This window comes from Enhydra lutris, unplaced genomic scaffold (assembly GCF_002288905.1).
Source record: "Enhydra lutris kenyoni isolate GAN:26980312 unplaced genomic scaffold, ASM228890v2 scaffoldscaffold38, whole genome shotgun sequence".
Classification (NCBI taxonomy): domain Eukaryota; kingdom Metazoa; phylum Chordata; class Mammalia; order Carnivora; family Mustelidae; genus Enhydra; species Enhydra lutris.
Window position 1 is genome coordinate 13,202,333 of NW_019154122.1, and position 27,675 is coordinate 13,230,007.

The 27,675-nt window shown below is 62.9% G+C and overlaps 1 protein-coding gene across 1 annotated transcript; it reads right to left on the reverse strand.

Annotated features, from left to right (window-relative positions):
- Window positions 1-1,567: 1,567 nt before the first annotated feature.
- Window positions 1,568-27,232, reverse strand: LOC111154663 (transmembrane protein 201). Its single transcript, XM_022514461.1, has 11 exons — window positions 27,120-27,232; window positions 20,060-20,180; window positions 19,332-19,526; window positions 17,969-18,145; window positions 15,905-16,254; window positions 15,082-15,285; window positions 9,535-9,764; window positions 6,418-6,489; window positions 5,539-5,838; window positions 4,612-4,749; window positions 1,568-3,621 (listed from the first exon to the last, which is right to left on the reverse strand). Exons 1-11 carry the CDS (start codon window positions 27,230-27,232, stop codon window positions 3,524-3,526), a joined length of 1,998 nt encoding a protein of 665 aa, XP_022370169.1. The 3' UTR covers window positions 1,568-3,523.
- Between the last annotated feature and the right edge of the window lie 443 nt (window positions 27,233-27,675).

A 27,675-nucleotide genomic window follows, 5' to 3' on the forward strand; every position in this document is an offset into this window, starting at 1 on the left:
TCTTGTGGAGCGACCTTTTAAAAATGCAAATTTGCTCCCATCTCTCCTTTGCTTGAATTCGGCATTGATTCCTTTGTTCTTGGGATGGAATTGGAAATCCCAATGCACCCTTCACTGGGGACCTCCTGCTCTCCACCCTTCCCGGGCTCTTGCCACACTCTCCTTTCAATTCTTTGAAAGCTGGCCCCGGGGGCCTTTCCATAAGCACTGGACGCCCCCACCACGCAGTGATCTTATCGTCCTTGAACTTCCTCTCCAGCCTCCTGACTGTTCGCACTGGAGATGCTGTGTCCTGTGACCTCGCAGCCCTCTGCTGCCCATGCGTGGACTGTACGCTGACCTCGGCCAGCCTCCTGCTCTAGGTGGGATTCCGCGGGACAGAGCCATCAGGACTCCGCTCACCACTGGAGCCCCAGTGCCCGACACAGCCACGCACACCGGCCCTGCACGTGCTAGGGGCACCGTTACAACTATTGTGCAGATCTGTGATGGATGAAGGCAAGAACGTGCTGCGGAAATCCTGGAGCTCCGCGACCTAGTGAACGGGGGCCACACAGAACTTGAAGCCAGCAAGTGCGTCCAATCCCATGTCAGTCCCTGAAGCCAAGCTGGCAGTCCCCAAGCCTTCCCCAGGTTCCTCCACTCCCAGTAGTGAAATGTCCTCAGAGATGCTACCATACAAAACACTTTGCGTCCTAACAGGAGGGTCTTGCTTCTGATCACCTCTCAGAAGGGCCAGATCAGCTAGGTCCTTAGCCCAGCTCAGCCCCCTGCCGAGCACCCCCTGGGAGCCATGCATCCCCCCCACCCATCCTCCCTTTGGGCCCTCCCATTTGCTGGGCCGCCCCTCTGCACTGTGATGGGCCTTAATGCCCCCATTGGGCCTACACCTTCAGAGTTCAACTGAGCTCACAGAAGTGCAGACCCCGCAGTCACCAGGCAGCCCAAGCACAGAGCTTGGTCCGGGGGACACTGACCAGGGGCACCGCTGGCTCCCTGCCCCTGGGTTCTGGCTCAGCGAGGGGCCAGAGGGGCACCTTTGAGTGCTTTTCCCGGATCCACCCTGAAGCCGGGCCTCCTCACCCAGGCTGGGCAGTGTCCGGCTGTGCACCCGGTGGGGGGGGGTGTGTGTCAGTAGGCCACTGGGAGGAGGCTCAGGAGAAAACAAGGTTTGTCGCCCCTGCAGCTCTGGGGTCAGGTTGGGGACTGCTGGTTGGGACAGGCTTTCTGCCTGAGCCCTCACTCGCGCTGTCCCCAGGGACACCCTCCTTGGTTCTGGGCTCAGCCAGCTCCTGTCTGCCCGGCCCGCCCAGGCCCTCCTCAGGCAGTGGGTCTCCTGGTTCCAATCCCTTCACCTCCAGGGGACAGGTCATGCTGTACTTGCCACCGCCACCATAAGCCCCAAGACCCCACTCTCAAAGCTATGTTGAAGAAATGGGTGAAATCGCTTCCGCCTGTGGCCAGGACCCCTCCCCGCCAGGCCTGAGCCTCCCGAGTGAACAGAAGACAAGACGGACTGAGGTATATAGTTCAAAGGTTGGTATCTTTTTTGGTTTCCTTTTTTGCTTTTATAAAGAAAAATAAGGTTGTGTTTTTTGACTGAAACATAAGTAAGCCCCCTTCCCTGCCCTGCCTCTCCCCTGCCCCTACAGGGTGCTGGGACCTCGGGTCTCGGGCAGGAGGGGCCGAGAGGAGGGGGCGGGCGCTCTGTGTTGGGGGCTTCCTCAGAGCCAGAGGAAGGGTACTCGGGAGTGGAGTTTGGCTTTGTTAGGCAAAACTAAAATTAAAAAACTTGACAACGTGCCCGCTCCACAAACAGGGGCCAAACAGCACCACCTGTGCGTTGGGTCAGCCCTGGCAGTCGGACTCAGGGTCCCGGTGCGGCCCCCGGCCCCCCACGCCCCATATGCTGGCGGCGAGGCAGGGCAGGAAACAGCTCTCAGGACAGGAGCAGGTGGGAAGAGGAGAGAGAGGGAGGTCAGAGCAACTCCTTCCCCACATGGTAAAAAAAATTACTAAAAAAGCACCCAAGGCTTAAAAAAACGAAACCTCCCTGGCAGGGAGAACTGGGGGCATCCCGCTGAGCAGCAGAATGCCTTACCTGGCAAAAATGTGTAGAAAAATAAAATTAAACTTTATCCCTGAATGATAAAGACCATTCCTCCTGTCCTCGCGACGACTCCCCTCCACCTCCCCCACGGGCAAGTCTTAGAATTCACCGAGACTGCCCGTCCCTCCCCGAGGGGCACAGGCACGTGCGAGACACACACGCGGTCCACGCTTGCCTGCCTGCGTCTGAGGCCCAGGGCAGTGGGTACGGGGCGGGGGAAATCCGAGGGCCACATGCACACGCACACTCAGTCCTCACAGCACTGGGTGGGGGGTCCCTGGGCCAGACCAAGGGCCTCCCCCTCCACTCGGGCAGGACGGGACCCCGGCAGAGGCGGAGGGTCACGGGGAGCAAATCCGTGGGAGCAGTAGGCAGGGCAGTGGCGGGGCCTGGGGAGTGGGGTGGGAGAGAAAGCCAGCCGAGGTGGCCTGGAGACTGAGGTCACATTGAGCCCACGATGACAGCACAACGAAAGGGAGGAAGGAAGTAGGGTCTTGGGGGGCCAGAAGGGGCCAGGCTGGTGGCAGGGCAGGGTGTGGGGTTCGGTCTCCTCGGAGACCTGCAGGCTGCCCCGGGCCTGTCCTGCAGGGCAACGCAGGCTGAGGGCTCCAGCGAGGCCCCTGTGGGAGCCCCATGCACGGAGGAGGGGCCCAGAAGTGCAGGCCTGGGCAGGTCACTGGAGGTAACAAAATGGGGGCACACGAGGGCAGCAGGGAGGCCGGCAGGGGGAGGGGGAGGATTAGTGCTTACACTAGAACTTGAGGGGCCCTGGGCTGGGGACCCCAGACCTCCACCTCCCCAGCCAGGAGAGCCAGAGGCCAGGCCAGACTTGGAACGGACAGGACAGGGCGAGACGGAGGCAGGGGAGGCCCGTCCTCAAGGGGGCCTGTCCAAGGGCTCTGTTCTTCCCCAGGCAGGACTGAGGGTGAGTGACACAGGGACCATCCCTTGCTCCTCCCCCAGGGAACCTGAGGTGGCTGCGTGGGACCAGAGTACAGTACAGAGAGGTGGTCCTGGCCCGCAGCACAGGGTCGGGGGGCAGCCGGCTCCTGGGCAGTTACAGTAGTAGTGGCCCTCCTGCCAGGCGGGCTGGGCAGTGCGGGAGGGGACCCCAGGGTCCCGCGGCCCCTTGGGGACCCCTGGCTTCGGGGTCAGGGTCAGCACCAAACACAAGTGATGTTAGCCGAGAAGACGGGCAGGGAGGAGAGCGATCTCACGGCCCACGCTCAGCCCTGCGGTCTGTTAGGTGAGGAGGGGATCCCGAGGACAGGACGGGCCCAGTGGGGTCACGGGCCCTGGTGAGGACGACAGAGGCAGCGCCCCGGGGAGGGCTCCGAGGCCGGCAGTGGTGGGAGCAGCATGCACCGGGGCACCCCTGAGCCCCTCAGGGACCTGGAGGCTGTGGACCACAGCTCAGCGCAGGACCTGGTACAGGTAGGCCGAGGTGAAGAGCACGTTGGCGGCCAAGCTCACAGCCAGGAGGCCCCGGACCAGGGAGGGCCCGAAACGACCTTGGAGAGAGAGAGTGAAGAGACACTGTCAGAAGAGGGACCAGTGGGTGGTGGGGTCGCTGTGCAGGGGACCACCGACCCAGCCCCCCAGGGGCCTCCCTCCCAGGAAGACCGCTGCCCCTAGGGTCACTTGGTCAATGAGGCGCCTCCTTTCCTGAGCCCGCGCTACCAGACGGGCACTGGGCTAGAGGGTCCTGCACTTGCACCCCGGGGAGGGGGTCAGGGGGCGACCGCCACTGCACAGACAGGAACAGGGGCTCTAGTAGAGTGAGAAGTGCCCCACCCCGGCTCCGCGCTGGGGTTCCCTCCCCAAGTCTGTGCTCGGGGTCTTGTGGTTGCGGAGTCACATCCCAGACCAGCCAGATGTGGGGGGGCAGCACCTATTTCCGGTCAGCTCAGAACCACCTGTGTACACCTGTCCGTCCGTCTTCCCCACACACGTGGCCCCCCGATGCCCCTGGGCTGACTCCTACGTGCCCACCACGTTCCCGGGGCTTCACAGAGCCGGGAGCTCATCTCAATTCCCACCCCGCGGCCCGCACACAGGGGAGCCGGACGGGAACCCCGCAGCTCCGCGCTGGGCCAGGCACTCTGGGTCGGCGTCCTCCCGGGGACCCCGTGTGAGGGCTGGAGCGCTCGGTGTCTGCACTGGCGACAAGAGCCCCCCTGTGGCACCGGGGTGCTCGAGACGCCGCTGGCACAGCCGAGGAACTACATTCTCACTGGTGCTGTGTTCCTTCGGTCAGATCTGAGAGCTCCCTGTGGCCAGGGGCGGATGCAGACCCTGATCGGAGCGCGGGCGTGTTGTCTGCCTGTCCCGTGGGGCTGGACTCGGAAGGTGCTGGGGGGTGTTATCTCATGGACTTCTGGCCCTCGAGGGCCCTGGAAAGCTCTCTCTCTCAGGGCCCCTGACAGACCAGGAGGGGCGGGGGCTGCAGACCCGTGGCCCCCGAGCCACCCTGCCCTCCTCCCCCAGGTCGGAGCACAGACCTCTCCAGGTGGCGGCCCCCTCTGTGCACCCCCGGGTGGTGGTGTCCACTACGCAGGCGGACGACTGGGATGAGTCGTCCTCTTTCTTGATGGTCCAGCTGCTGCAGGCACCGCCTCTTTCTGGCCCCGACCTCATGTCTGCAGAGAGAAGGGGTGTCTCAGCGGGTGCTCACCGCTCACCCCCAGGGACAGACAGGGGCGGCTCCACCTCCAATCCCAGGACCGTCCTTGGACGTGGCCCTGCCCACTGGCCCTAACCCTGGGCCATGGAAGGCCAGGTCCTCGTGCATAACCCGGCTGCGCAGCCGCCACGAGGGGAGCTGGTTTTGGACCAGGAGCAGCAAACTCCGTGCCCAGCAGGCTCTGACAGATGAGGGCCACAAGCGAGGCTTCAGGAGGCGGGGCAGGGGGGTGGCCAAGGCTGGGACGTGGGATGTCAGCCTGTCCTTCCACCTGTCTGGCCAGTATCCAGGCCCACTGTGGCCAAATCTTCTGACGCTGTAAGAAGCACAGCAAATCCACACGTTCAGGGGAAAGTTCTAGCTTGTAAAGGTTAAGGCCCGATATAAAAAATTTAAAAATGCTTGTCAGAACACCACCATCTGAGCAAAACAAAAATATCTACGACCAGACAGGCACAGGCTAGCAAGGCACGATGCCTTTTTGATCCGTCCCAAAGAACAAAGGCCCCTCAAGGTCAATTGCAAAAGAAGAAAATAAAATCAGCCCACAGAGGGCAACATCTATGACGGTTCAAGGGCACCAGAAGCCCAGGCCAGGAGTGTCTGGAGCTCAGGAGAGTGGCCTCACGTGCCCAGGAAAGGGCAAGGACAGGCTGTGTGTGACCTCCTGCTGGGTCGTCCCACAACTGCATGTGACCAGCGGCCCTGTCACAGCCTGGCCAGGAGGGCAGTCAGAGGGTCGTACCCATGTTGAGCTTCGTGTCCGGTGCCGGCGATCTCTGCGGGACCTGGGGCGGCTCGAGGGGGAAGAGGCTGCCATTGTGGGGTGAGTGCTCGTCTGAGCTGCTGGGTGTGCTGGGGGCCTCCCCGGGGGGTGACGGGAACAGCAGCAGCTTCTGCCCCTGCAGGTTGAGCCGGGCCGGGCTGATGAGGGGCCTGCGGTGGCGCAGAGAGCCAGAGCTGGAGGCCACAGAGCCAGCCACGGAAGGTGCTGGGGAAGGGAGCGGGGAGGAGGGACAGCATCCCGACAGCAGAGAGAAGTAATCTGGAGGGCAGGAGGAGGACAGAGACGACGACTTCTGGTAAGACTGGTGACAAGGTGTGAGCGTTCCCCACTGTCACAGCTACCCTTGCTGTGGCTACTGTTCCTTGGTCCTGGGGCTTCTCCTCTAGTAACCCAGGAAGAAAGGCAAGGCTGCACCAGGACAGGGGACAGAGGGAAGCCTGCCAGGGGCTGAGGGCGGCCAGAGGATCACAGATCCTTCGCCACATCCCTGCTGCCCCGAGGGCACTCCTGACTTAACTAAAGTTGGGGAACCCCAGCCCTGCTCCTGCGGGGTCCTGAATGCGCGCCTCCAGGAGTCATCACTGATAAGGGCGACAGCATTCCATCGAATCCTGGAAACTGCTGCGCCCATTTGACAGAAGAGGAAAGTGAGTCACAGGATATGAGTCACTTACCCAGGGCTGCACTTGCTGGAGGCACAGGGCTGAGACTTGAATACCGGCCCCCTTCGGACCCTACAGCTCACGCTCCCCACACTGCTGTTCTATCCACGGGACGCTCTGGAAACTCCCGCCCACATCGCTCCCCCATCGAAAGCAGCTTCCCTGTCCTCCTTACCTGAAACAGGAACCTCTCCAGATCGAGACACCTGAGATGGGGGGCGGCTCCCGCTGAACAGATACCCCGAGTCTGGAGGGAAAGAGAAGGGTGATACGTGTCAGGCCTGTGGGGACGACAGCTGCCCAACCCCTCCATTCTCCAGTCCCTGATCTGCTGACATTTAACCTCTGTCACTCATGTCAGGCTTTCATGAAAACACGGGCTCTCAAGCAACTCCGTGAACTACTGTCCGAGATCCGCTTCGCCCGCTCTCAGTTCGTGGGGAAAGTCACCCCGGCCCCCTTCCCCCAGAGCCACTCCTTCAGCTTTCTGGGGTCCCTCCCCCCGCTAACCCGTGCCTACCGGCCCAGGCTGCACCTCAGGGGACACTGAACACGCTGCTTTTCCTCAGTCAAGTGCCCCCCAAGGGCGGAGACCCCACCCCACATATCCTCAGCGCTCGGCTGAGAGCGCAGTGTGGGAAGATCTCGCGGCCGCCACGTGCTGTCCTGAGCGGCTGCTGCTCCACTGCCTCGGGGCCCTGAGGGTCCTCTGCCCCTTCCCCTACAAGGCCCACAGACACAGGCCCAGGCCAAGCCCTGTGTCTGGGTAAGCGTGGCCACGTGGCCTTTCTGGAACCTGTTCTATGGAAGCTAGGAGAGCAGTGTCTTTGCTGGGCACGAGCTGTAAGGCCGGAAGCAGGGAGGAGAAGAGGAGAGGGAGAGCGAGAGACAGACACAGGAAATGGGAACCTGGTTACCTGAGGCAAGGAGCTGCAAAAACCATCCTCACCGCCCCCAGCAGGGAGGCCCTGGGATCCCGCCCGTCACCAGACGGTCCGAGACAGGCTGCAACATACAGAGGTGCCCTGCGGTCCTTGCCTCCAGCCCCGCAGGGCAACAGGGAGGCTGTGGGTCCTCCGTGATGGGTGGGAAATCCCGCCCCCATGGCCTGCACTGGCTCTGGGATGCCACCCACAGCTCCCAAGGAGCTTGAAATGGAAGCCCCCCGCTCGGCCCCCGGGGCTGGCGAGCACGGAGAGTCCTGCACAGTCTCGGAGTCTCGTCCTAGGAGGACGGGCTGCTCCGGGCTGGGAGGTGCCAGGCTCCCGGCGCCCTCAGCAGTCTGCCCGCTCCTGTCCCAAGTTCTCTTCAAGGGTCACAGGGAACAGACGGACGTCTCTGCTCAGGGGAAAAGGAAAGGCATCCGAGTATGAACTCGGGATATAAGCAAAATGGCCTTTAACTACCTTGGAGGAGCTAAGCCTCTGGTCATTGCCGTTCCGGGTATTCCCATCCCACAATAACAGCAGCAGCCATGTCAGCTGAGGACCCTGCTCTAGGAGCTTCCCTGACGTCATGCCCACTTCAGGCCTGAGGTATGGCCTCTGGTTCGAGGCCCTCCCAGGGTCATGGGCTGGCGGCCCACTTGGCTGCTCCCAACTGACGACTCCTGGCACTTCAGCTGCCCACATCAGGAGCTCACAAGACCCCCATGGAGCGTGAATCCGCACTAGCATGGCTAGAGATGGGGAAGCCTGAGCACCCCCAAGTTGCCTCCAACAGACCGGCAGCTGGTGGGCTTTTTTCCAGAGGGAGGAGCGGTGGGGGGGGGGGGGGGGCTTGGGGCTGTTTTTCAACCCTGCGTCTGCCCTACGGGGAACAAGAGGGGCAGTGAGGGGCCCCTCGGAGATCAAGTCCCTGCCTTTCACCCTGTGGGACATTAACTGGAGTCATTTCTCTTCAGGCGCTTGAGATCAAGAGTCCCATGCTCTACTGACTGAGCCAGCCAAGTGCCCCCCTCATTTCATATTTTAAAGAGCAAAACAAGAGGCAGCCTTCCCCCCCAGACTGCACCTCTGTCCCCAAGATGGCCATCAGAAGGGCCCGGCAGGACCTGAACTGAGTTGGTCCTACAGAGGCCTGGGAGCTTGTGTCCCTGTCCCCACCTTGGCCCCCACCAGCCCTACCCTCACCCCTACCCAGAAGGCCTCATGAACAGCTCCACAGAACATTCTAGGGGAAGCGCCCAGCTGCTGGGCCTCCCAGGTTCCCATGTTCAGGGAATTCCAGGGACCAGGGACCACCCCCAGGGACACAAGCAGGGGATCAGGAGCTCTGCTGAATGAGCGGAGGAGGGCGGCTCGTCCAGTAAGTCCGCTGACTTCTGGTTACACAGAACCATCTGGAGCGCAGGCGTCTGTACTCAGGTAATCACACCTTTGGCCCTACCCAAAAGGCCGTGAACCCTACCCACTGTGTGCCCCGTCCTCCTGTGGTGTGACACACCCTCTATCCAGAAGGATGCCTGGGCTCAGAAGCCAGACAACTGGGCACAAAGCCCAGCTCCGAGCTGCAGTAGGACCCTGGGTAAGTCACGGCAGGCGGGGGGACGGGGAACCAAAGCTCAGAGGGGACTCCGACTGGAGCCAGAGCCCCCAGCCCAGCAAAGCTGCTGTGGGGCTTAAACGAGACACCAGTTGCAGATTACCAAGCCCAGATTAACCAAGAGGGCGCCCACATTCTTGGAGGCTGGGATTCTGGCTCGTGGCTTCCCACTTCCAAACCCGCCACCCGGGAAGCCACCCCCAGGATGCAGTCCGAGGAGGCAGCAAGCCCATGCCGCCCAGGAGGCTTCCCAGAGCACCGAGGGCCCTCACAGAGGTGCTCCCCCCGGAGGGTCCGAGGAGGAAACACCAGATTTAGTTTATAACGGACTTCCCAGGAAGATTCTGCTGCAAAAGGTGAAGGATGGGACAACGTGTCCTGGGACAGGGACCAGGTGTTCGTCGTGCCAGGGCCTGCAGGCAGCAAGCGCTCAATAAACCCGGGCAAATGTTCCAGCCCCCAAGCTAGAACGGCAAAATGTGGCAGTCCTGATGATAGTAAGAACAGTGGCGAAAGGCCACGGCCAACGTGTGGACATCTACCGAGCGCCCACGGCCCTTCGGGAAGGTGCTTTGAAAGTGTCACCTTGGTCACCTTGTTTGACCCAAACACCCACAGGCAGGCTCTGCTATGAGCCTCGTTTTCTTGGAGGGAAACTGAGGCTCAGAGTAGGAAGAGCAGAGGCGGCACCAGGATCTGAGCCCCCTTCCGCCCGTCCCTCCAGCAGCCCCCGCGCCGCGCCCCTTACCTGCCCGCGTCAGGGAGGGTATGGTTCCCAGCGAGAGGGCCCGGCTGAGGCGGCCCGGCAGCGAGGAGGGCGAGGCCCGACGCGGAGACCGGAACAGCTGCTGGCTGGCGAGCGGCAGGAAGCCGGGCGGGGTGGGGATGAACAGAGACGGCGAGGGGCCCGCGCCCGGGTAGGGCACAGCCAGGCTGGGGCTCGTGGGGCAGAGGCCGGCCGCGACGCGTGGGGAACACCTGCAAAAGCCCGTCGGGCGCGGGAGAGAAGAGGAGGGTCAGCCCCGGGGGGCTCTGGAGGCGGCCTCCGCCCAGGTCCCGGCCCCTCTCCCCTGGTGCCAGGTGGGGCCGGAGTCGGGGTCCCAGGGAGGCGTGCGTTAGTTGAAGCGGAAAAGCAGTCCGACCGCATTCACGCCATTAGGAGCGGGTGGCTGGAGGCGCCAGCGTGACCCAGCCCTCCCTGCATGCCCCTCTGAGCCCCTCCGAGCCCCTCAGCTTCACAGCAAACTAGTTCCACTACTAGTCTCGGGATTAAAGTGACACTGTCGCCCTTGCCAACCTCACGCCAACCCTTCGCCTTGGAGCGAAAATGCCCGCGCCCGCGCCAGGCACCCAGTGAAGGCCAAAGGCCTTGGGCTCCCCCTGGCCACTTGGCGCTCCATGCCCAGAGCCTCCTGACGGGGCGGCTGAGCTCGGGGAGCCCCCTGCTCCCCAGGGCCCAGCTCCGGGCGCCCCACTGCTGCTCTCTGGTCTCGTTCACTCGTCTAAAGCCGCTTGCAGAGTGGACAGGGAGGCGATCAGGCTCGGGGACCCCCAGGAAGTGGCTCTTGGGGACGCAAGCCTAACTCCAGCTTAGAAAAGACCAGTAAACGATCGCAGGCTGCCCAAAAGACGTAAGGTGACAGTGTCTCTTTAACTCGAGAATGGGACAAATCACACAAGAGGACCCGGTGGCCCCAAGCCAGATTGTCAACCATGCTTCTGATTAAGGCAACCGATTACAGAGGGAGGGAGGGACAGAGGCAGTTAATACATTAGTCCGCCGTCCGGACGGAGCTGGGGGAGGTCCAGCCTTACCTCAGTCCCAAGGGACAATTGGGGCCATGGACAAGGTGCCGATGGATAGGCAGGCCGGCTCAGGCCCTGCATCAGAGCCAGGGGCCGGCTAAGGGACCCACCCTGCGCCCCTCGTGACCAAATGCTCGGGGCACCGCTAGCAGAGCCACACTCTGCTGATCTCCCTGTTTTTCACTCCCAGCCCTTGCTTTAAACAAGTTCCGAGAGGAAAGCGTGGGGTCCGCCCTCGCCCCCTACGAGAATCACGGGATCTCTTGGTGCGGGCCAAAACACCAGGAGGCTACCCGGACATCAGAAGCAAAGGCAGGGCCCCTGGGTCTGGGGGACGTGGGGAAATCGTGGCAGGAAATATCAAGCCCCTCGCCAGGAGTATCCGGCCACTTCCCCGCAGGACGTGCCCGCACGCCACACGCTGACTTGTTCCGCCCAAGCCCATCAGACCCCCACCTCCTTGCCAACCCCCCAGACACCTGTGGAATGTTCTGGCTCTACACAGATCAATTTTGTTGTCAACGTAGAACAGTGATACCACGTGGCAGGACGGTGCCACCACTGTGGGGGGAGAGCCAGAGGCGGGGGGGCCACCACCTCACTGCAGGGGCAGGGAAGGCACACTGGGACCTTGGGCCAGCCTGCTCTGATCGCGTGTGAAGTTCTGTCCCCTTTGGGGGCCTGCACCTCCTCGGGGACCCGGTAGGCTGGCAGGGCGGGCCTGTCCAGCAGAGGGCAGCAGCACTCGGTGCAGGGCCTCCTGTGCCCGACCCCCCCCCCCCCCCCCCGCAGAGCCCACTCCCCCCACTTTCCCCACCCGGCAAGTGAGGGGAGTGGCTCCACATCGCGCTGCAGGGTTCAGAGGTGGTCAGCTGTGCCCAAGAGAAGCTTCCAGGGTCCTTCCAGTTCTTACCCGCTTCCCCAGATCCTGCTCACACCTGGGGCGGCCCCAGTGCTTAGAACTCCAGTCTCTCAGCCGTCCGGCACGGGAGCTCTTCCCAATCTCTGATTCCGAGAACGCTGGCACTGAGGAGCCAGTTCTCTGGTCTGACCCCTCCTGCTGTGACACGCAGTGACATCAGTCACCTAGCAGAGCCTCATAAAGTGCCAAGGGTGCTCCTGTCATGGCTCCGCAGCAGACGGTCCCTGGAAACCTCTGCCAGGCTCCAGCGAGCTCAAAGGTATCGACGCCTCCTTTGGCAAGCAGCCCCCCCAAACCAGCCCACACCCTCAAACCCCAGCTCAGAGAGGCACTGAGCCCCGAATCCAAGTCTGCACATCCACTGCATCACTGGGTTCTGGGACGGGGCGGGCAGCATGTCCCATCGGACGCTAAGGGGGCCACCCGGTCTCTTTCGACCCAATCCCAGTCCGTGACGGGAACGGAAGGAGAGAAAGGACTACATTTTAAGCAGCAGTTTATTGAGACGGGGGAGAGAGAACCCAGCAGGGCACAACGACAGCCGAGCCCTGAGCCGCTGGGGCCTGCGTCGCCAGCACCCAAACTGACTCCCGTGGGCACGCCTGTGCCCCGAGGTCCCCTGCCCCGGCCCAGAAGCCTCCAAAGGAACGTGAAAGAACAAAGAAGACATGGTGCCTGACGCCTGCCGCGGGAGCGGCGCCCGGAGGCATTTATTGAGAATACAGCATGAAACACACGACATCCACGGCCGGAGTTACGGTTACAGCAAAGACAGTCACCAACTAGTCCTCCGCAGGTCACCACACAACCAGAGAGGGCGAGACATGTGGCAACAGTCACGGACGGGAGGGACATGGGCTCCTCCCCAGGCGGGTGTGTCGAGGCAGCTGCTCCGCCCACGGTGGGGACCCCAGACTTGGAGCAAGAAGAGAGCCAAGTGGCCCCCCTCACATCTTGGAGACAGCCCGACCGCAGGTTGTCTGACAGTGGTCCCCAGCAGAGGGGGACAGAGGTCCCGGGTAGGGCGACGCATTTCCAGTTAGTAAGCCCTGATCCCAGAGCTGCCTGCACTCCCTTAGCTGTTGCCAGCGAACATCAGAGGGCATGGATAAACTCCAAGCAACGCACTTCAAAGGACAGACAGGTAGTTTTAAAAAAAGTCAAGCAGAACTCTAAAAAGCCCAGGACGCCGCGCTCCGAGGATGCCCATCTCATGAGGGTGACTTTCCCTCCCCGCTAGAGGGCAGGAAAGACATCTGCTCAGCGGGGGCTCCTGGCCAGCACGGGAGCTGGTTGTGGTTATTATAAATAATTTAACTTAAATACACACATACACACAGATGTCCTGCTTCTACTCAACGCCAAGAAAAGCAGTCATTAGCATCACGCTGTCAGTTTCCTTGAGGACGGGTGCTTCCGTACACGAGGGCACGCACAACCAACAGACCACGGGCTCTTGGCGGGGCACCTGCCACCTCCTCTCCCTCCCTGGCAGGCTGACTGGGGATGAAGGGACGGGCAGTGGGCCATCCTCCCCCTCCCCTGACGACAGCCAAGCCAGGCCCGCAGGGCTCGCTTCCAGTTCCTCCTTCCTGGACGGTCACCTTACACCTCCCTCTCCGCAGAGAACAAGCCAAGCCCAGCCGGGGGGGGGGGGGGGGCTTCAACTGGGGCCACACAGCTAGGAGGCAGCTCCAGACCACCCCCTCCCACCCCAGGTGCAGGGCGGTGCCCCGGCTGCCGCACATGCATGTGCGTGGGGTGGGGTGGCTTCTTAGGACCCCGTGAGCATATAAGGACCATGACAGCGGGGCCCAGACTCCATGAAGGGCCTGGCACCTGCCCCTCAGGCTCAGTTAGCAGGTGGCCCCTTGCTGAGCGTGACCTTCATGGGCATGTCCTCTGCTTTGCCTCCCCCTAGCTCCAATATGTAACGGGGAACGGTTGGCACCCTCGAGGGCCTATCTGGAGGGGGACTGATACTCAGTGACGGGTGGTAGGCCACACCGGCCCTGGAGGGAGTCATCAGAGTGCAGAACGCCAGACGGGGGCAGCCCTGGGCCCGCCCACCTGCTGGGATGGCACTCAGAGATGGCACCCTAGGCTAACGACTTCCTCTGTAAGTGGGTGGCAATTCCGTGTCCACAGTGTGTCCACGCCAAGATCAGCACTCAGGGGCCCTGGAGAAAGGCCCACCTCTCGTCTCAGATGGCAAACTGAAGCTTGGAAGAGCCCAGGGCCTGGCTGGAATCAGCCAGCGACTAGCAGGCGTGCTTCCCTGGGAGCAGTGGCTCTGTCCTGTGTTCCCACCTGCCCCACAGGGAACCGGGAAGCAGGAGCCTCAGCAGCCTCCGGAGTGGTGCTAGGAGAATTAGTGACAGGACAGAAGGACAAGGTGACAAACAACCCGGTGTCACGTGTGCCAGCCTTGGGCCCCTGTCCTGTGCTATCCGCAGGGAGTGACAACCTTCCCCGGGCACCCTACAGGGGCCAAGTGGAGGAAGTGGGACACCCCAGGCATGGGGCAGGGGAGCAGGCCGAGAGGACTCAGGCCTCCGCTGCCAGCCAGGTGGGGCAGCCTCTGCTCGGGAGGCCTGTACCCCAGCCCCTGCGGCAGGTGGGGGTGGTGGTGCACAGGGCTCCACCACCGGGATTGGGCCCTGGCTTTTAAGGGCAAAGCCAGCTGCATTTCAGAAGGAGCAGTGCCCGAAAAGCAGAAGACTGAAAGAAAGACTGCTCAGACCACCCCCACCGGGCGAACGCCCCCAGCAGCCTGGCTTCTGAGAAGACACTCACTGACCACAGGAGCCACAGGATTCTCTACGTCCCCCTCAAGAGCCTCGCCCCACACACTCAAGGTCAGGCCCAGTCGGGACCCAAGAACAGTGTTCTCCGTTCCTGGGGAAGGAGGCCAAGGGACCGTGTGTCTCAGGAAGGTCTTGGAGCCGGAACTGAACCGTACACCCGGGGGCGCAGCCCTATGTCCTCTTGGTTCCCCGGCTCCGTGTGGGCTGGCTGGACCACAGTCACGACCAAAAGGATAGACCAGAGAAGTGATGTGGAGACCAGGTCGGGAGGGCTCTGCTCTGGCCCGTGCTCAGCAGCACCTGCCCATGCCAAGCAGCCCAAGGAGGCCATGCGGCAAGGGCCCAGCCCCATCACCAGCCCGAGCCAGGGGCTCAGGGATAGAGCAAAGTGAGAGGAGCAGCAGACAGCAGGGACCTGCCCCTCACCCCTGGTGTGAAAAGCAGGAAAGAGTGTGCCCAGGGCGGGGGCTCCTGGAGCTGCCAGCCAGAGGCCCTGGGTCAGCAGCAGGCTGTGTGGGTGCCCCCCAGGATCCAGTCTCGGGGCGGTGGTGGTAGGGGGGGTCTTTGGCCAGAAAGACAGTGGCAGTAGTGGGCAGCTAGAGGGCACTTGGGAGGGCAGTTTGATGGTGCCGGAAAGGACAGGGGCTCTAGGTTGGGCAAGGGCAGGAGTGAGGCAGGTAAGACGCCAAGTCAGAGGGGCCCTGCTCCAGGCCTGTCCGTCTGTCTGTCCTCCCCCCGCAGTCACTGCTGCTTCTCTGACCTTCGGGGCCGGAACCTCCGCGGGCCTGTCGCCTTCCTTGTGGCCACGGCTGCCGTGAAGCCCACGAGGCAGCACAGGGACGTGGTGCTGAACTTGAGTGTGTCCAGCCAGCTGGGCGAGGAGGCCTGCAGGTACTGCTCGGTCAGGTGCAGCCCCAGCAGCAGGGCCCACAGGCAGGTAGAGAAGGCGTCGATCCTCCGAAGCCTGCAGGACAGAGGAGGGGAGCGGTGAGGGCCCAGGACGGGCAGGGTAAGAGCCCGCTCCCTCCGGCCACTTCCAGTCTCCCGTGTCCATCCCTGGTCCTGCCCACAGCACAGAGTCTGGGGCCTCTGACTCCCACTTCCAACACCCACGTGCTGCACGACTCTGAATGGGGGGATCCCAGGCTACGGACCCTCCCTCGGAGCCCCTGAGATGACACGGACACTGTTCACCACAGTCTCCAAGTGCACGGGGGCGGGGGGACTAGGGCCCCACTCGGTCCCCAGACAACCAGGGATGGAGTTGGGCCCAATCACCCCGCCTCCGCACCAGAGAAGCCCGAGAGACAGAAGCACGCCAGGTGGCCGAAGCACATGGCAGTGAGGGGCAGGCCGGCTCCAAGTGCCACCAACTCCCTCAAGCAGGCCACACGCGTTTCCTCTCGACACCTGCCCCCCACCCTGCCCCCACCGACTCCCAGCGGCCGGAGAAGTGGGACCGTGTCTCGTTCCAGCCACGCCATGGAACTTTGCCCACGGCTGTGTGCCCAGCAGGGCCTCCTGGCCTCGACTCCGGGTGTCCTCCTCCCCCCGAGTCCTGCCCCGCTGGGCTCTGCACACACCTGAGGCGGCCCGCCAGCAGCATGGCCAGCAGGCAAGTGAGTAGGCCCAGGGCCGCGACGCCCATCTGGTGGCTCTGCCCGAAGGCCCAGGCCTCGTGCAGCTTCTCGGCCGCGTGCTCGGGCAGTAGGCCCAGCAGCTGCTGCCAGCCCTCCGGCCCCGGGGTGCTGCCGTCGTCGGGTGCGGCTGAGCCATTGCCACCCGACATCAGGGCTGGGGGCAGGGTGGCCTGTGGGGCAAAGGGGTTGCTGGTGCCATAGAGCGCGAGGGTCAGCAGGAAGGTACAGGCCAGGAAGGCGAGGGCGCGGAGCACGATGACCTGGACTGGGGCCTTCACCGCAGACGAGAAGCTCTGAGGGGGAGAGAGACCGGTTAGTGAGACGGCCAGTGCCACCAGTGTCATCCCTGGGGCCCGCTCTGCATGGGGGGTCTGGCCCGGGCCCCAGAGCACTTGCTTAAGAATCCACCTGGTTCCAGGGGTGCCTGGGTGGCTCAGCCAGTTAAGCGTCCGACTCTTGACCTCAGGGTCCTAAGCTCAAGCTCTGCTTGAACAAAACCAAACCAAACCAAACCAAACCAAACCGCCACCTGGTTCCTGACGGTCAGAGACAGAGACAGTCTTCAGCGGGTCTTCAACTCTTCCGCGCTCCCAGCTTCCTCAGTTTACTGCCGGGCTCCACTGACACGCCTCCTGCCTTTCCCGGCCTTCACCCACCACCACGGATGTCACCGTGCTGGGTCGGCTACTCTCTCCCACGTCCTCTAGAGAAACGCTTTTGATATTATGGTGACCTGTTTTTTCTAGTTTTTCCTTTTGTCAAGTTCTCATCAAAAGCTCCTGCTGTGGGGCACCTGGGTGGCTCAGTGGGTTAAAGCCTCTGCCTTCGGCTCGGGTCATGGTCCCAGGGTCCTGGGATCGAGCCCCGCATCGGGCTCCCTGCTCGGCAGGGAGGCTGCTTCCTCCTCTCTCTCTCTCTCTGCCTGCCTCTCTGCCTACTTGTAATCTGTCAAACAAATAAAAAAAATATATATTAAAAAAAAAAAAAAAAAAGCTCCTGCTGTGATCTTAAATGGAATTATAACACACACCGCGGTAACTCAGGCCAAAATGAATTTAAAAAACCACAGCAGCCACTTTGTTTGGTCTAGGAACACGGTGGTGAGGAGCAAAGCCAAAGGTCAGTGCGTCTCGCTTCCTGCCATGTAGAAGTGGGTGTGCGGGCCGTGGCCATGGCCTTGTGGTCAGAGGCCTGGGTGCAGCCTGAAACCACACCAGCTGGGCATGGAGAGGGTGGGCAGGAATGCCTCTGGGGGGGATGGTTTTGTTTTGCCCCCCCCCTTTTTTAATTTTATTTATTTGTCAGAGAGAGAACACAAGCAGGAAGAGCGGCAGGCAGAGGAAGAAGCAGCCTCCCCAGTGAGCAGGGATCCCAACGCAGGGCTCAATCCCAGGACCCTGGGACCATGACCTCAGCTGAAGGCAGATGCTTAATGACTGAGCCCCCCAGGTGTCCCTGGGGTGGATGGCTTTTACTTCTAAAGCCACCTGCTATTACCTCAGAGTTTCCAAACCAGAACATTCCATCAACCTAGTAGTGATAATAATTAAAAACAGCTACAGCTAAACAGTGCCGGGTTCAAATCCTGGTGTGTGCCCATCTGCAAGTTATTTAAACTCCTCACGTTTGGCTTCCACCCGTAACTGGGGGTCACGGGGTGGGACGGCAGACCCACCATGAAGGGTGCTGTGGGGGATTGTGCCGGTGTCGGGGAAGCAGGGCCCAGACACCTACCCCCCACACCCTGCTCAGGCGCACAAACACAAACCAACACAATCAGAGCCACTCTTCCTGGGACCCCTGCTTGGTCTGAAGACAGGAAGAGACAGGGACAGGGGTGGGGATGGGGCCCCTGGAAAGGCTCCTGCCTCCAGAAAAAGGACCTTAGCTCTGAAGAGCTGCCCTCTGCTCACGGGGGCTCAGCCCTCTACCAGGGGGTTTACGCCCCATCTCAAGGTTGTGACTCCCCAAACGTTGCAGCAGGGGTGGGGGGGATCTCATGCCAACCTGCGTGTGGCTCTGGTCTGCCTCCCGGCGCCGGAACTGGTGGCTGAGCAGCAGGGCGCGCAGCTGGCGGTTCTGGTGCTTGATGTAGTACTCGACAGCCACCTGGCACGGCCGACACAGCTTGTACGTCTGCTCCAGGTGGTGGCGGTACACCTCGATCTCTTCGTCGTACCTGCCCTGTGGCGCGGACGCACGACAGAGGCTCAGCGTCCCCTGGGGGTGACCCCGAGCAAGTCATCCCCGCTGGAACCTCCTTCGGGTGGTGCCCGACCCGATGGTTGGCCTGCAGGGGAGATGCCGGCCCCCGAGTGGCAGGTCCAGCCCAGAACCTGGCATGTGGCAAGGGCCCACGGGTGACAGGGGCCTCTCCAGCCAGGTTCTGTGACCGCACAGGGGGCACCAGGAGGCCAGGAACTTGAGACGTGGTCCCTGCCTCAGCCTCCCCTCCTGGCTCCGGGAAAGAAGGGGAGTCCCAGGAGAAACAGCTCCAGGCTGACGCTACTTAGATGCAGACAGAACCCGCCCAGAGGCAGGGTCTGCCCCTGCCCTTAAGACCAAGGATCCAGAAAACACTAGAGGACCGAAGGCTTTCGTGGGAGCTGAAGGGTTCTTTGGGCTTCAGAAACAGCCCAGAAGACTCAAGACTCAAGAGGCAGCAGCACACCTCTCCTTCCCCAGGGGAGTCCAACACTCCAGTCTGCAGCAGCCCGGAGAATTACCGGTTTGGTCTCTTACTGGCACAAAATATGCCAGAGCAGCGGCTCCGGTTGCCACATTGCACCTGCCTTCCCTTCCTTAAGCAGGTTCCCCGCTCCCCCTGTTCAGCCACGGCTCTGTGCTACACTCCTTCCTGCTGGCAGAAGCGTGGGGAAGCCGGGGTCTCTGGGCCCCAGGTGGGCTCCTCTCCAGCAGCCAGGGAACCCCTAGACTGGGCTGTGCTAGCTAACAGGCCTGCTGGGCCCCACTGTGGGCCCAGATGAGGCGAATCCCTAATAGGGGCTGCTGGGCTCTGTCAGTTTCCTCTCCCAGAAGCTGGGAACGCCCTCCACCGACCCCACAACAACCCGCCAGGCTGGCCAGAGGACAAGAGACAAGACGGACCCAGAGACACAGATGCGACAGTCTGACAAGGCCTGCGCTGGAGCCCCAGGACCCCACCTCCCCCTTGCCCAGGACAAAGCCCTCAGGCAGGCGCTGGGGCTTCCATGACCGTCCCGGCCTGGAGCCCTGCCGGCTGTGACTACGTGAGCATGAAGTGCCCTGACCGAGGTGGACGAGGTTGAACGGCTGGGATGTGGGGCTGGCGAGGGGCAGGAGGAGGAGGAGGGCCCCCCCACCATGCGCCACCACGAGCCCCCCTCACCTCGTCCCGCGGCGCGAAGGCGGCCAGCTGCTTGATCTTGGTGGTCTGGTGGTGGCTGCACCTGCGGCACAGCAGCACCTGGCTGCTCACCCACTGCTGCGGCTGCGCAGGTGCGCGGGGGCGGGGCGCGCCGCTCACCACGTGGTTCAGGTGCTCCATGTACTGGGCGGGGATGGGCTTGTTGTAGTCGCCATTCTGGGGGAGGGGGGGTGCATGGGTGGAGTCAGTGGGGAGCCCCAGCTGGCGCCACTCCAGGGAAGTGGGGGCGACCTCAAGCCTCCCCTTTCTTTGCAGGCAATGGCAGAAGCTTTCCCACATGGGGCCCCGAGAGTGCAGCCTGCCCCCGCCCCACAGCCTGCAGCCCTGGGACCCCTGTGGCACCCTGCAGCTCCAGGGAGCTGGACAGCAACCTGGGGCTGGCCGCCTGGGTTTGTGCACGGAGTTTCCCTGCACTGCAGCTGTGCCCACGCCCCCCAACCCCGCACTCGCTGACCCAGATGTCTGGTGGCCTGGCAGAGCCGGGCGGAAGCTGCAGAGCATGGCCCACACAGCCGCGCGACCCGGCCTCTGCAGGGAGCCTGCCGACTCCAGGTCTGACGCAAGGCACGGAACGGGCCCGGAGCCAGAAAGATCTGGGTGTGCACCCCAACCGCCACTGTAGGGGTATGATGCTGCCACCCCCGCTCCCCAGGCCCCCGTCATCCTCCCGGGTGGAGGGGCACCCGCACCTCCTGGAAGCCGTTGTACTGCTCACAGTGGGGACAGTCCCAGCAGTTGCGGTTCCCATAGGGCACGACCGTGTCCTGGTTGCAGAACCAGCAGTTGACGACGGTGTGCGTGGGCTTCATCCTGTGGGCGAGGACAGGGTCGGGTCAGCCCGGAGAGCTCTGCCACCTGCACTTGCAGGCAAGACTGGGCACCCAGAGCAGGGGACGCAGCAGGCTGGAGGAAATGCCTGGACAAGGGGCCGGCTGCGCGCTGAGGGTTCACCAGGAGGACCAGCAAGGAGGCTGAGGCTAGGTGGAGCTTCTCCTAAGGCCAACAGGAGAAATCTGCCTGCTCGTGCTCCTGCCACCCCCCTACCTCCCCAGGGACACCTGAAGATGCATGAGACCTCTTGGCTCCCCAGGGCCACCCTCCTTCTGCGTCCTAGGGCTCAGGCAGGGGGGCAACAGGGGCCAGGCTCTAGGACCACCCTCCTGAGGCCTGCAGACCCTGGGCCTCCCCCTGGGCCATAGAAACGGTGCTCTTCTGGGAGTTTCCAGATGGCAGGAGCCTCCTGTGCTCCACAGATGAAAACCCCAAGAGACTGAGGCCAAGGAGACACAGGGGTGGGGACTAGAGACAGCTGCTCAGACTGGAGTGAAGCATCCCTGATGGAGGGGACAGGGCGGCCATCCACAGGGGGCCTGGCTGGCCACACATGTGGTGACAGGTGGGGTCTGCAGGATAATCCCAGCCCAGACACTGGGGGATCTGTGCTCTGGGCGCCTTCACCCAGCTCACTGGCTGTGGGGTGGGGGGAGTGGGGTAGAGAAGAGCAACTGTCCAGCAAACCCCTCCAGTCCCAGGGAAGCCAGAAACCATGTGGGCAATGGATGGCAGCTGCTTGAGCCCTGGGATCCTGGCCTCATGGACCCTGTCCTTTCTGTTCTCCTCCAGAGGCCACCTCCAGCTCCGGGGTGCTGCCTGGGCCCCGCCGTGCGGACACTCACACCACACCCGAGTCCTATCCACAGGGCAGCCACGATCTCATGCTTCCTTGAGCCAGAGGCCCTGGCTCTGCCAGTTCTACCTGTGAGCCCCAGGAAGCTTGTCCTCACCCAGCCTGGCCTGCACCTGCCAAGGGCGAGTGATCCCAGAACCGGCGCCTCCACGTGTTACAACAATCCAATGGCACAAGACACACAAAGGTGCTCTACAGCGCAAAGGGCCTGCTCCGGGACCCCGAGCTGCAGCCGCCTCCTGGCCTGGCCCCTTCCTCACCCCCCCCGCCCCGCCCCCTGGCAGGTTATGAGGGTCGTGCAGGCAGTCTTACGACCTGTCACCTGGGGACAAGAGCAGGTCAAGGGTGGGAAGTACAGAACGATGCCCGCCTAAGGGCCTAATCCACAGTGGTCAGGCTGGGAAGGTGTTGGGGGAGGCGACGGTATGCGAGGAAGGGCCCCAAGGTACAGAGGGCGCCCTGTGTCGCCCCCCGGAACCACAGCAGCACACATTCTGCCCCTGTTTAGGCCAAAGCCCTCGCAGTGGACAAGGGCCCGCCACGTCCTGTCAACAGCAAGAGGCCAGAGTAAGGCCTAGAAATGGCCAGGCGGTGCAGCACCGTGCTCCCGGCTGTGTGGCGTGGCCTCTGGGGAAAGTCACCTACCTCCTGGAACCTCCACTGTTTAGGGAACGACGGAGATAATGATAATCCTTGCCCCAAATGGAGGCTGCTGAGGGAATCAAATCAGGGCATTTAGGAAAGTGCTGAGCTTGGCAGGAGGCTGGCGCAAGGCACTCGGACAGCTGCCCTGGGCGCCACGCACAGAGTGGGGGACAGCGGTGCCAGGCAGGGCAAGAGGTGCGGAAACCCGCCCCGCCGAGATGCTGCCACTTGGCTTGCCCTCTGCTCATTCAGGCCTGGTTCACAGGCGTCTCGGTGATGGTGCAGGGGGCCACATCCCCTTAAGTGATGATGCAGGCCGAGAGACCTCTCTCACCTGCCCCCGGGGTCCCCATTCTCACCAGGGGCCTCCTCAGCCCCCCACCAGGCCCCACCTGGCCTCTGGGGAGACGCCAACCAGAGGATCTGGCGGACTCGGCATAAAGGATGATCGGGGCAGGAGATAAAGGCGCCGGCCCCGGGGACCCCACGCGGGTGAGCAGGACCTGCAGCTTCCATCCCAGGAGCCCGGAGCCCCTCCTGCCCCAGGGATCCATCATTTCCACTCCGAGCCTCCAGCTCCGCTGAGCAGGAAATGAGCCTGGCCTGGAAGCGGGTGGCAGGAAGGAGAGGCGGGGGATTAGCTCTGGTCCCTGGGGCCAACTCTGCCTCCAGTAGCCGTCACCCCGTGGTAATCCCTGCCCAGGGTGGGGGTGACGGTGGGGGTCCACAGGCCACCAAATCCTCCCCAACGGCTCCCCTGCAACCAGTCCTGAAAGGGTCCAGGGCCTGGGAGCGATGGATGGGCCAGCAAGCAGCGGGGTGCCGGAGGCATGAGTGTCAGCTCCCCAGCCAGTGCCGCTGGGCCCCGGAGGGCTGCACCCTCCTCCACCTGGACCAGGCCCGACAAAGAAGTGTGAGGGTCGGTCTATTCTGAGAGCTTAGCGCCCCTCCTGCTCCTGCTCAGGAAAACGCCCCCCAGGTCCCCTCATGAAACCTCCAAACCCCTCCTCCCCAAGCCAACAACCTCCACCCCAGGGAGGCTCTAGGACAAACCACTCTGAGTCGTAGGCGACGTCTGAGGTAGTAAGGCAGCATGTCTCCGTACCACAGGCAAGGATGAGACAGGCCCTGGCGAGGCGGCCCGAGGGAGGAAGGCTGGGCCCCAGGGGGGTCTGGAGGGGTTCACCCAGCTTCTGCTGCAGCGTGCTGAGCTCCTGGGCTCTGCTGGAGCCAGAGGAGGCCTGAACCAGCCAGGAGCAGGGTAGCCCCTTGGGAGAAACAAGACGCAGCTACGTTCTCCTGACCCAGCCCTCCACCAGCCCCGAACCCACAGACCGGGGGCAAAAAAGACAGACACACGCCCTCAACAACAGTACCCCCCCATCAGCTCTGATGGGCATTTAGTGAAAACACAGCTCCTGTCCTGACATTTCCTACACATGGGACGGGGGCATCTGTTCCAGGAGGGGGCCCACCACTCTGAGGGACGCAGCTCCAGGTCCTCGACACCTGCCAGGAGCCCAGCACCGCGTCACACAGGGGAGACACATGGATGGGCTCCATCCCTATCCAAGCGGGCTTAGCGTCTGTGGAAGACCTGTGTCCATGTTTCCACCGGGCCCCAAGAAGTGCCCAGCCTCCCCTGAGAAGGCCTGGCAGACTGCTTCTGACCCCAACCGCGGGAGCGCTGCGTGAACCCTGGGAGACGGTCTCCAGGACAGGGAGGCCAGTTCCCTCAGAAGCCAGGAGGGCAGCCCCTGGCAAGGCCCCGAAAGACAGTGTGGGACAGCCTCATAGGTGAGGGGGCCTCGGTGGAGTCCCAGGCAGTTCCTCACTTGCTCTTCTGTGCCCCGAGCGGGCAACACGTGCTGTCCTAGCCAGGAGAGTCCGAGCAGGTACCCCTGGGGCCGCGGCACCAGCAACACCAAGCAGCAGCTCGGTGCCTCCAGGCCTCTGCCCGGCCTCGAGGCCATCCTGCCGGTACCAAGCCCGGAAGCCCCCAGACCCACCTCTCTGGGACAGATGTGGCCTGGGGATGGCGGACCGCCCACCTTTGCCCCAGCACCTCTTGTGTTCACGGAGCACATGCCAGGCTCGTCGGCAGAGACAAGCAAGGCTCTCTACTTCTGACCCGGACACGAGGAGAACGGAGAAGTCCACAGGGCAGCTGGTGACATATGTCACAGGAGAGGCCAACCAGCAGAGCATTTGCTGTTACCCTAAAGAACGGGTCTGCTGGTCAGCAGGGCACAATGAGCAGATGGCATTCAGACAGGCGGGGTGGCGGGGCCAAGGGGGGAGGGGACACCTGGCGGGCGTCCAGGGAGGGCTGGTCCCTGGGCTGGTGTGCGGTGGCAGGAGAGTGCGGCTGGAGGCGGGCGGGAGACGGGGACTCTGGACGCCAGGATGAGGCTCTGGTGCCCAACCCGGGAGGCTGGTCTTCTCCGTCTCTAAACCCCAGAAAGTACACAAGCCAGTAAACACCCAGGGTCCCACGGGCAGTGACATGGGAGGCCCTGAGCAGGGATATGCTAGCAGAAGATAAGATCCTGGACACAATACTGAGCAGCAGAGTCCGGAGATGGGAGTCGCGATGGGGCAGGAGCAGGCAGCCATCAGGAGCCCAGAGGCAAGGCAAGCCGGCCCCGCAAAGTTCAATTCAGGCTCCCAGCCCGGGCGGAGAGTGGTGGCCTCCTGCGCGTGCTCAGCGAGGACCCAGTGTGGGGCTTGGTTAGGACCCGAGGGGCTGGAGTGGATCTGCTGTTCAACGGAGGCCAGAGGAGGGCACGAGCCCAAGCTCTCCAGGCCCCGGTTCCCTCATCTGGAGAATGGGCTTCCGGAGGCGGTAGGTGTGCCCGTATTACTGCATGCTGTCAGCACCGAGTTACCAACGATCCGGGCAGGACTACTGAGGCTCTACGAGGGCTGCAGTACTTCCGAGAAGCGGCCCCTTCCCCAGGCTCCTGAGCCAGTCTCCACCCCCCGACCCTCCCGGGTCGCTTTCCAGAAACAACTCTCCTCATTCAAAACCCACAGAGCAAAAGCCAACGTTCCTCGCTGTCACAGCGATCTTCCTGCTAGAGGGAGAAGGGCTCAGTCTCTGCAGGGCTTGTCTTGCTTCTGGAGCGGACAGTGGCCAATTTACGATACCCAGACAAAAGCCTGTGCTTTCCGACAATCTCAGAGCATCCTGGAAGAGGTCTGGTCCTTCTCAGGCCAGCCAGGAAAGAGGTCCCCACGCCACACCATGACTCTGTGGTGTCCTGCTGGTGGAGTGAAAAGGCCTTCCAGGTACCCTCCGGGCTGCCCTCGAACCAGCTAACCCAACACAGCCCTGAGTCTCCAGATTCCTATCTCCAGGAGGGGAAGTTGCAGCCAGCAGCCCAAGAGGAGAGAACAGGACCCCTGAGAAAAGCCACAGCTGAAGACACAGGAGTGTGAGGCACAGTGAGCGAAGCCAGCCCAAATTCAGCCACACTAAACACAACTGAAGCCGGACCCAGGCTCTGATCCTTGATGTACCACTTCCCACGCCAGGGCATCCGGGAGGCAGCAGTGTCCAGGAGACAAGCCGGGCCCTGAGCTCCCTTCTGCTGTCCACAGGCTCTGGGAATCAGAGCAGACTGCCACATGCCCCTGCACTTCGGTTCCCTCATGTACAAAATGACCACCTTGAACCAGCTGGTCCTGGAAGCCCCTCCAGCTTCCAGAAATTGGGCAGGAACCAGAACAGTGGGAGACCTGCAATGGCAGGGACCCCTTGAACCGGGAGCTCCATCAATCCCCTGCTATCCTCCTCTGGGAAGCCACCCCCTCCTCAGCCTGCCCGTCTGGCTCACCCTGCAGACACAGCTGATGTCCCTCCTACCCTTCCTCCTCCAGGAAACCTGTGACTCAGTCACCCTCCTGTCTTTTTCCCTTGGGTGAGAAGCAGCACATGGTGGCGGTTAAGGAAGAACCACCAGACTGCCCAGGTTCAAATCCCAGCTCTGCCACTTGCTGCCATGTGACTGCAAGCCCAGTTCCTTCTCTTCTTCTGCCCGGTACCTGAGCTTTGCAGGTCCCTTGCTGAAATGACAAACGCACCCACTCTGTCCCTAGGATGCGTTCATAACCCTGTCTTTTCCCCCGTTCTCTGAGAGGCCGGATCAGATGTGGAAACAGCTGCGCCGCCCGAGGCCTTGCAGAACTAGAGGCCACTCCACTTTTCTCCCTCACCACGGAGGGCCCTCAGAACACAGAGGTCAGCATGATCTCTGAGCCCTGCCACAGCTGGGACAGCCACTGACCCAGCTCAGCAGCGGCGGTGGCAGCAGCAGGAGGACTGGCTCGTTTAAGAATATTAGGCTTCCAGGATGCCTGGGTGGCTCAGTTGGTTAAGCCACTGCCTTCAGCTCAGGTCATGATCCTGGAGTTCTGGGATCAAGTCCCACATCAGGCTCCCAGCTCTTTGAGGAGTCTGCTTCTCCCTTCTCATGCTCTCTCCCCCTCTCTCAAATAAATAAATAAAATCCTAAAGAAAAAAAAAAAAGAATATTAGGCTTCCTCCAAGCCTGGGTGGCTCAGTGAGTTAAGCGTCTGCCTTCAGCTCAGGTCATGATCCCAGGGTCCTGGGTCCCAGCCCTGCATCAGGCCCTCTCGTCGGCAGGGAGCCTGCTTCCCGCCCCCACCCCCTCTCTGACTACTGTGATCTCTGTCAAATAAAGAAATAAAATCTTAAAAAAAAAAAAAAAAAAAAAAGAATATTAGGCTTCCCTGCTCTTGGACGTAGTGTAGCCCAGGGGTTAGCAATGTGAGCTCCAGGACCAGGCGGCTTCAGTTCACACGGTGGCTCTTCTAATTAATGACAATTTACTCAGCTCTTTTGTCCCTGGGCTTCCTTCTCCAGGGGCTGCTGGGGTCGTGACTCTGATTGGGCCCCTGTGAAATTAGAACAACGCCCCAGCCGGCGTACGCGACCAGAAAGTGCCGGCTAGTGTCAGTCCATCCCAGCGTGTGCCGGCCGAGCCGGGCTGAAGGCGGGCAAGAGCGCAGTCCCCATCTCCGGGTACTCTCCCGCAGGGTGTCGGGGACCGGGGTGGGCGTGGGGCGGCCCTGCAGATCCCGCGGCTCGGCAGGCACGCGTCTCCGTGGGGGAGGAAGTTTGTAACCCACGCGCTGGCTGTCCTCGCCCGCCCCGCATTCCTGGGATCCCCGAACCCACCCCACCGCCCCGGCCGCTTCCCCACCACGAAGATTCCCAGCCCAGCCCCCAGCGGGACGCGGGCGTGCAGAGCGGGTCCCGGCGCGTGGGCGCATAGGCCGGGCCCCCACCGCCACGCCGCGGCCTCGCGGGCAGGGAGGCGCCGCGCGGTCCCGGAGCGGCCGGGGCGGGCGGAGAGCCGCGGGCCGAGGCCGCGTGGGCCGCGCGCACTCACCTCCGCGCGATCCGGTACAGCAGCACGCCGGCCGCGGCGCACGCCGTGACCCCCAGGCCGCCGGCCAGGCCCGCCGTGGGGCAGCGGGCCAGCAGCGCGCTCATTCCCTCCATGGTTCCCCGCGCGGGTAGCGGGCGGCGGGCGGCGGGCGACGGGCCACGGGGCTGGGGGCCCAGGGCCGCAGGCGGGACACGGGACGCAGGACGGCGGCGCGCGCCTGCTTGCGCCGTGACCTTCGCCGCTTTGTAGCCGGCGCGGGCCCGCCCCCTGACTCGGCGCGCTCCCGCCGCGCAGCCAATCGGGGCTCGGGGCGAGCCCGGGGGGCGGGGCGCCGGCGGAAGCGGCTGCACCGGGCCGCGCGCGCCCTCGCGCGGCGGGAGGTGGGAGGCGGCGCGGCGCCGGGTCCCCCGCCCTCCTCCGTGCCCGCCGCGGGCTGCGAAGTCCGGCTGCCTTAGCGCCTCGGGACGCTGGGGGTGAGTAGTCTCGCGCTAGTCCGCTCTGCCCAGCGCTGGCCAAGCCCGGCTCCTGCTCGAACAGCTGTTTTTCTGCAAGTTGC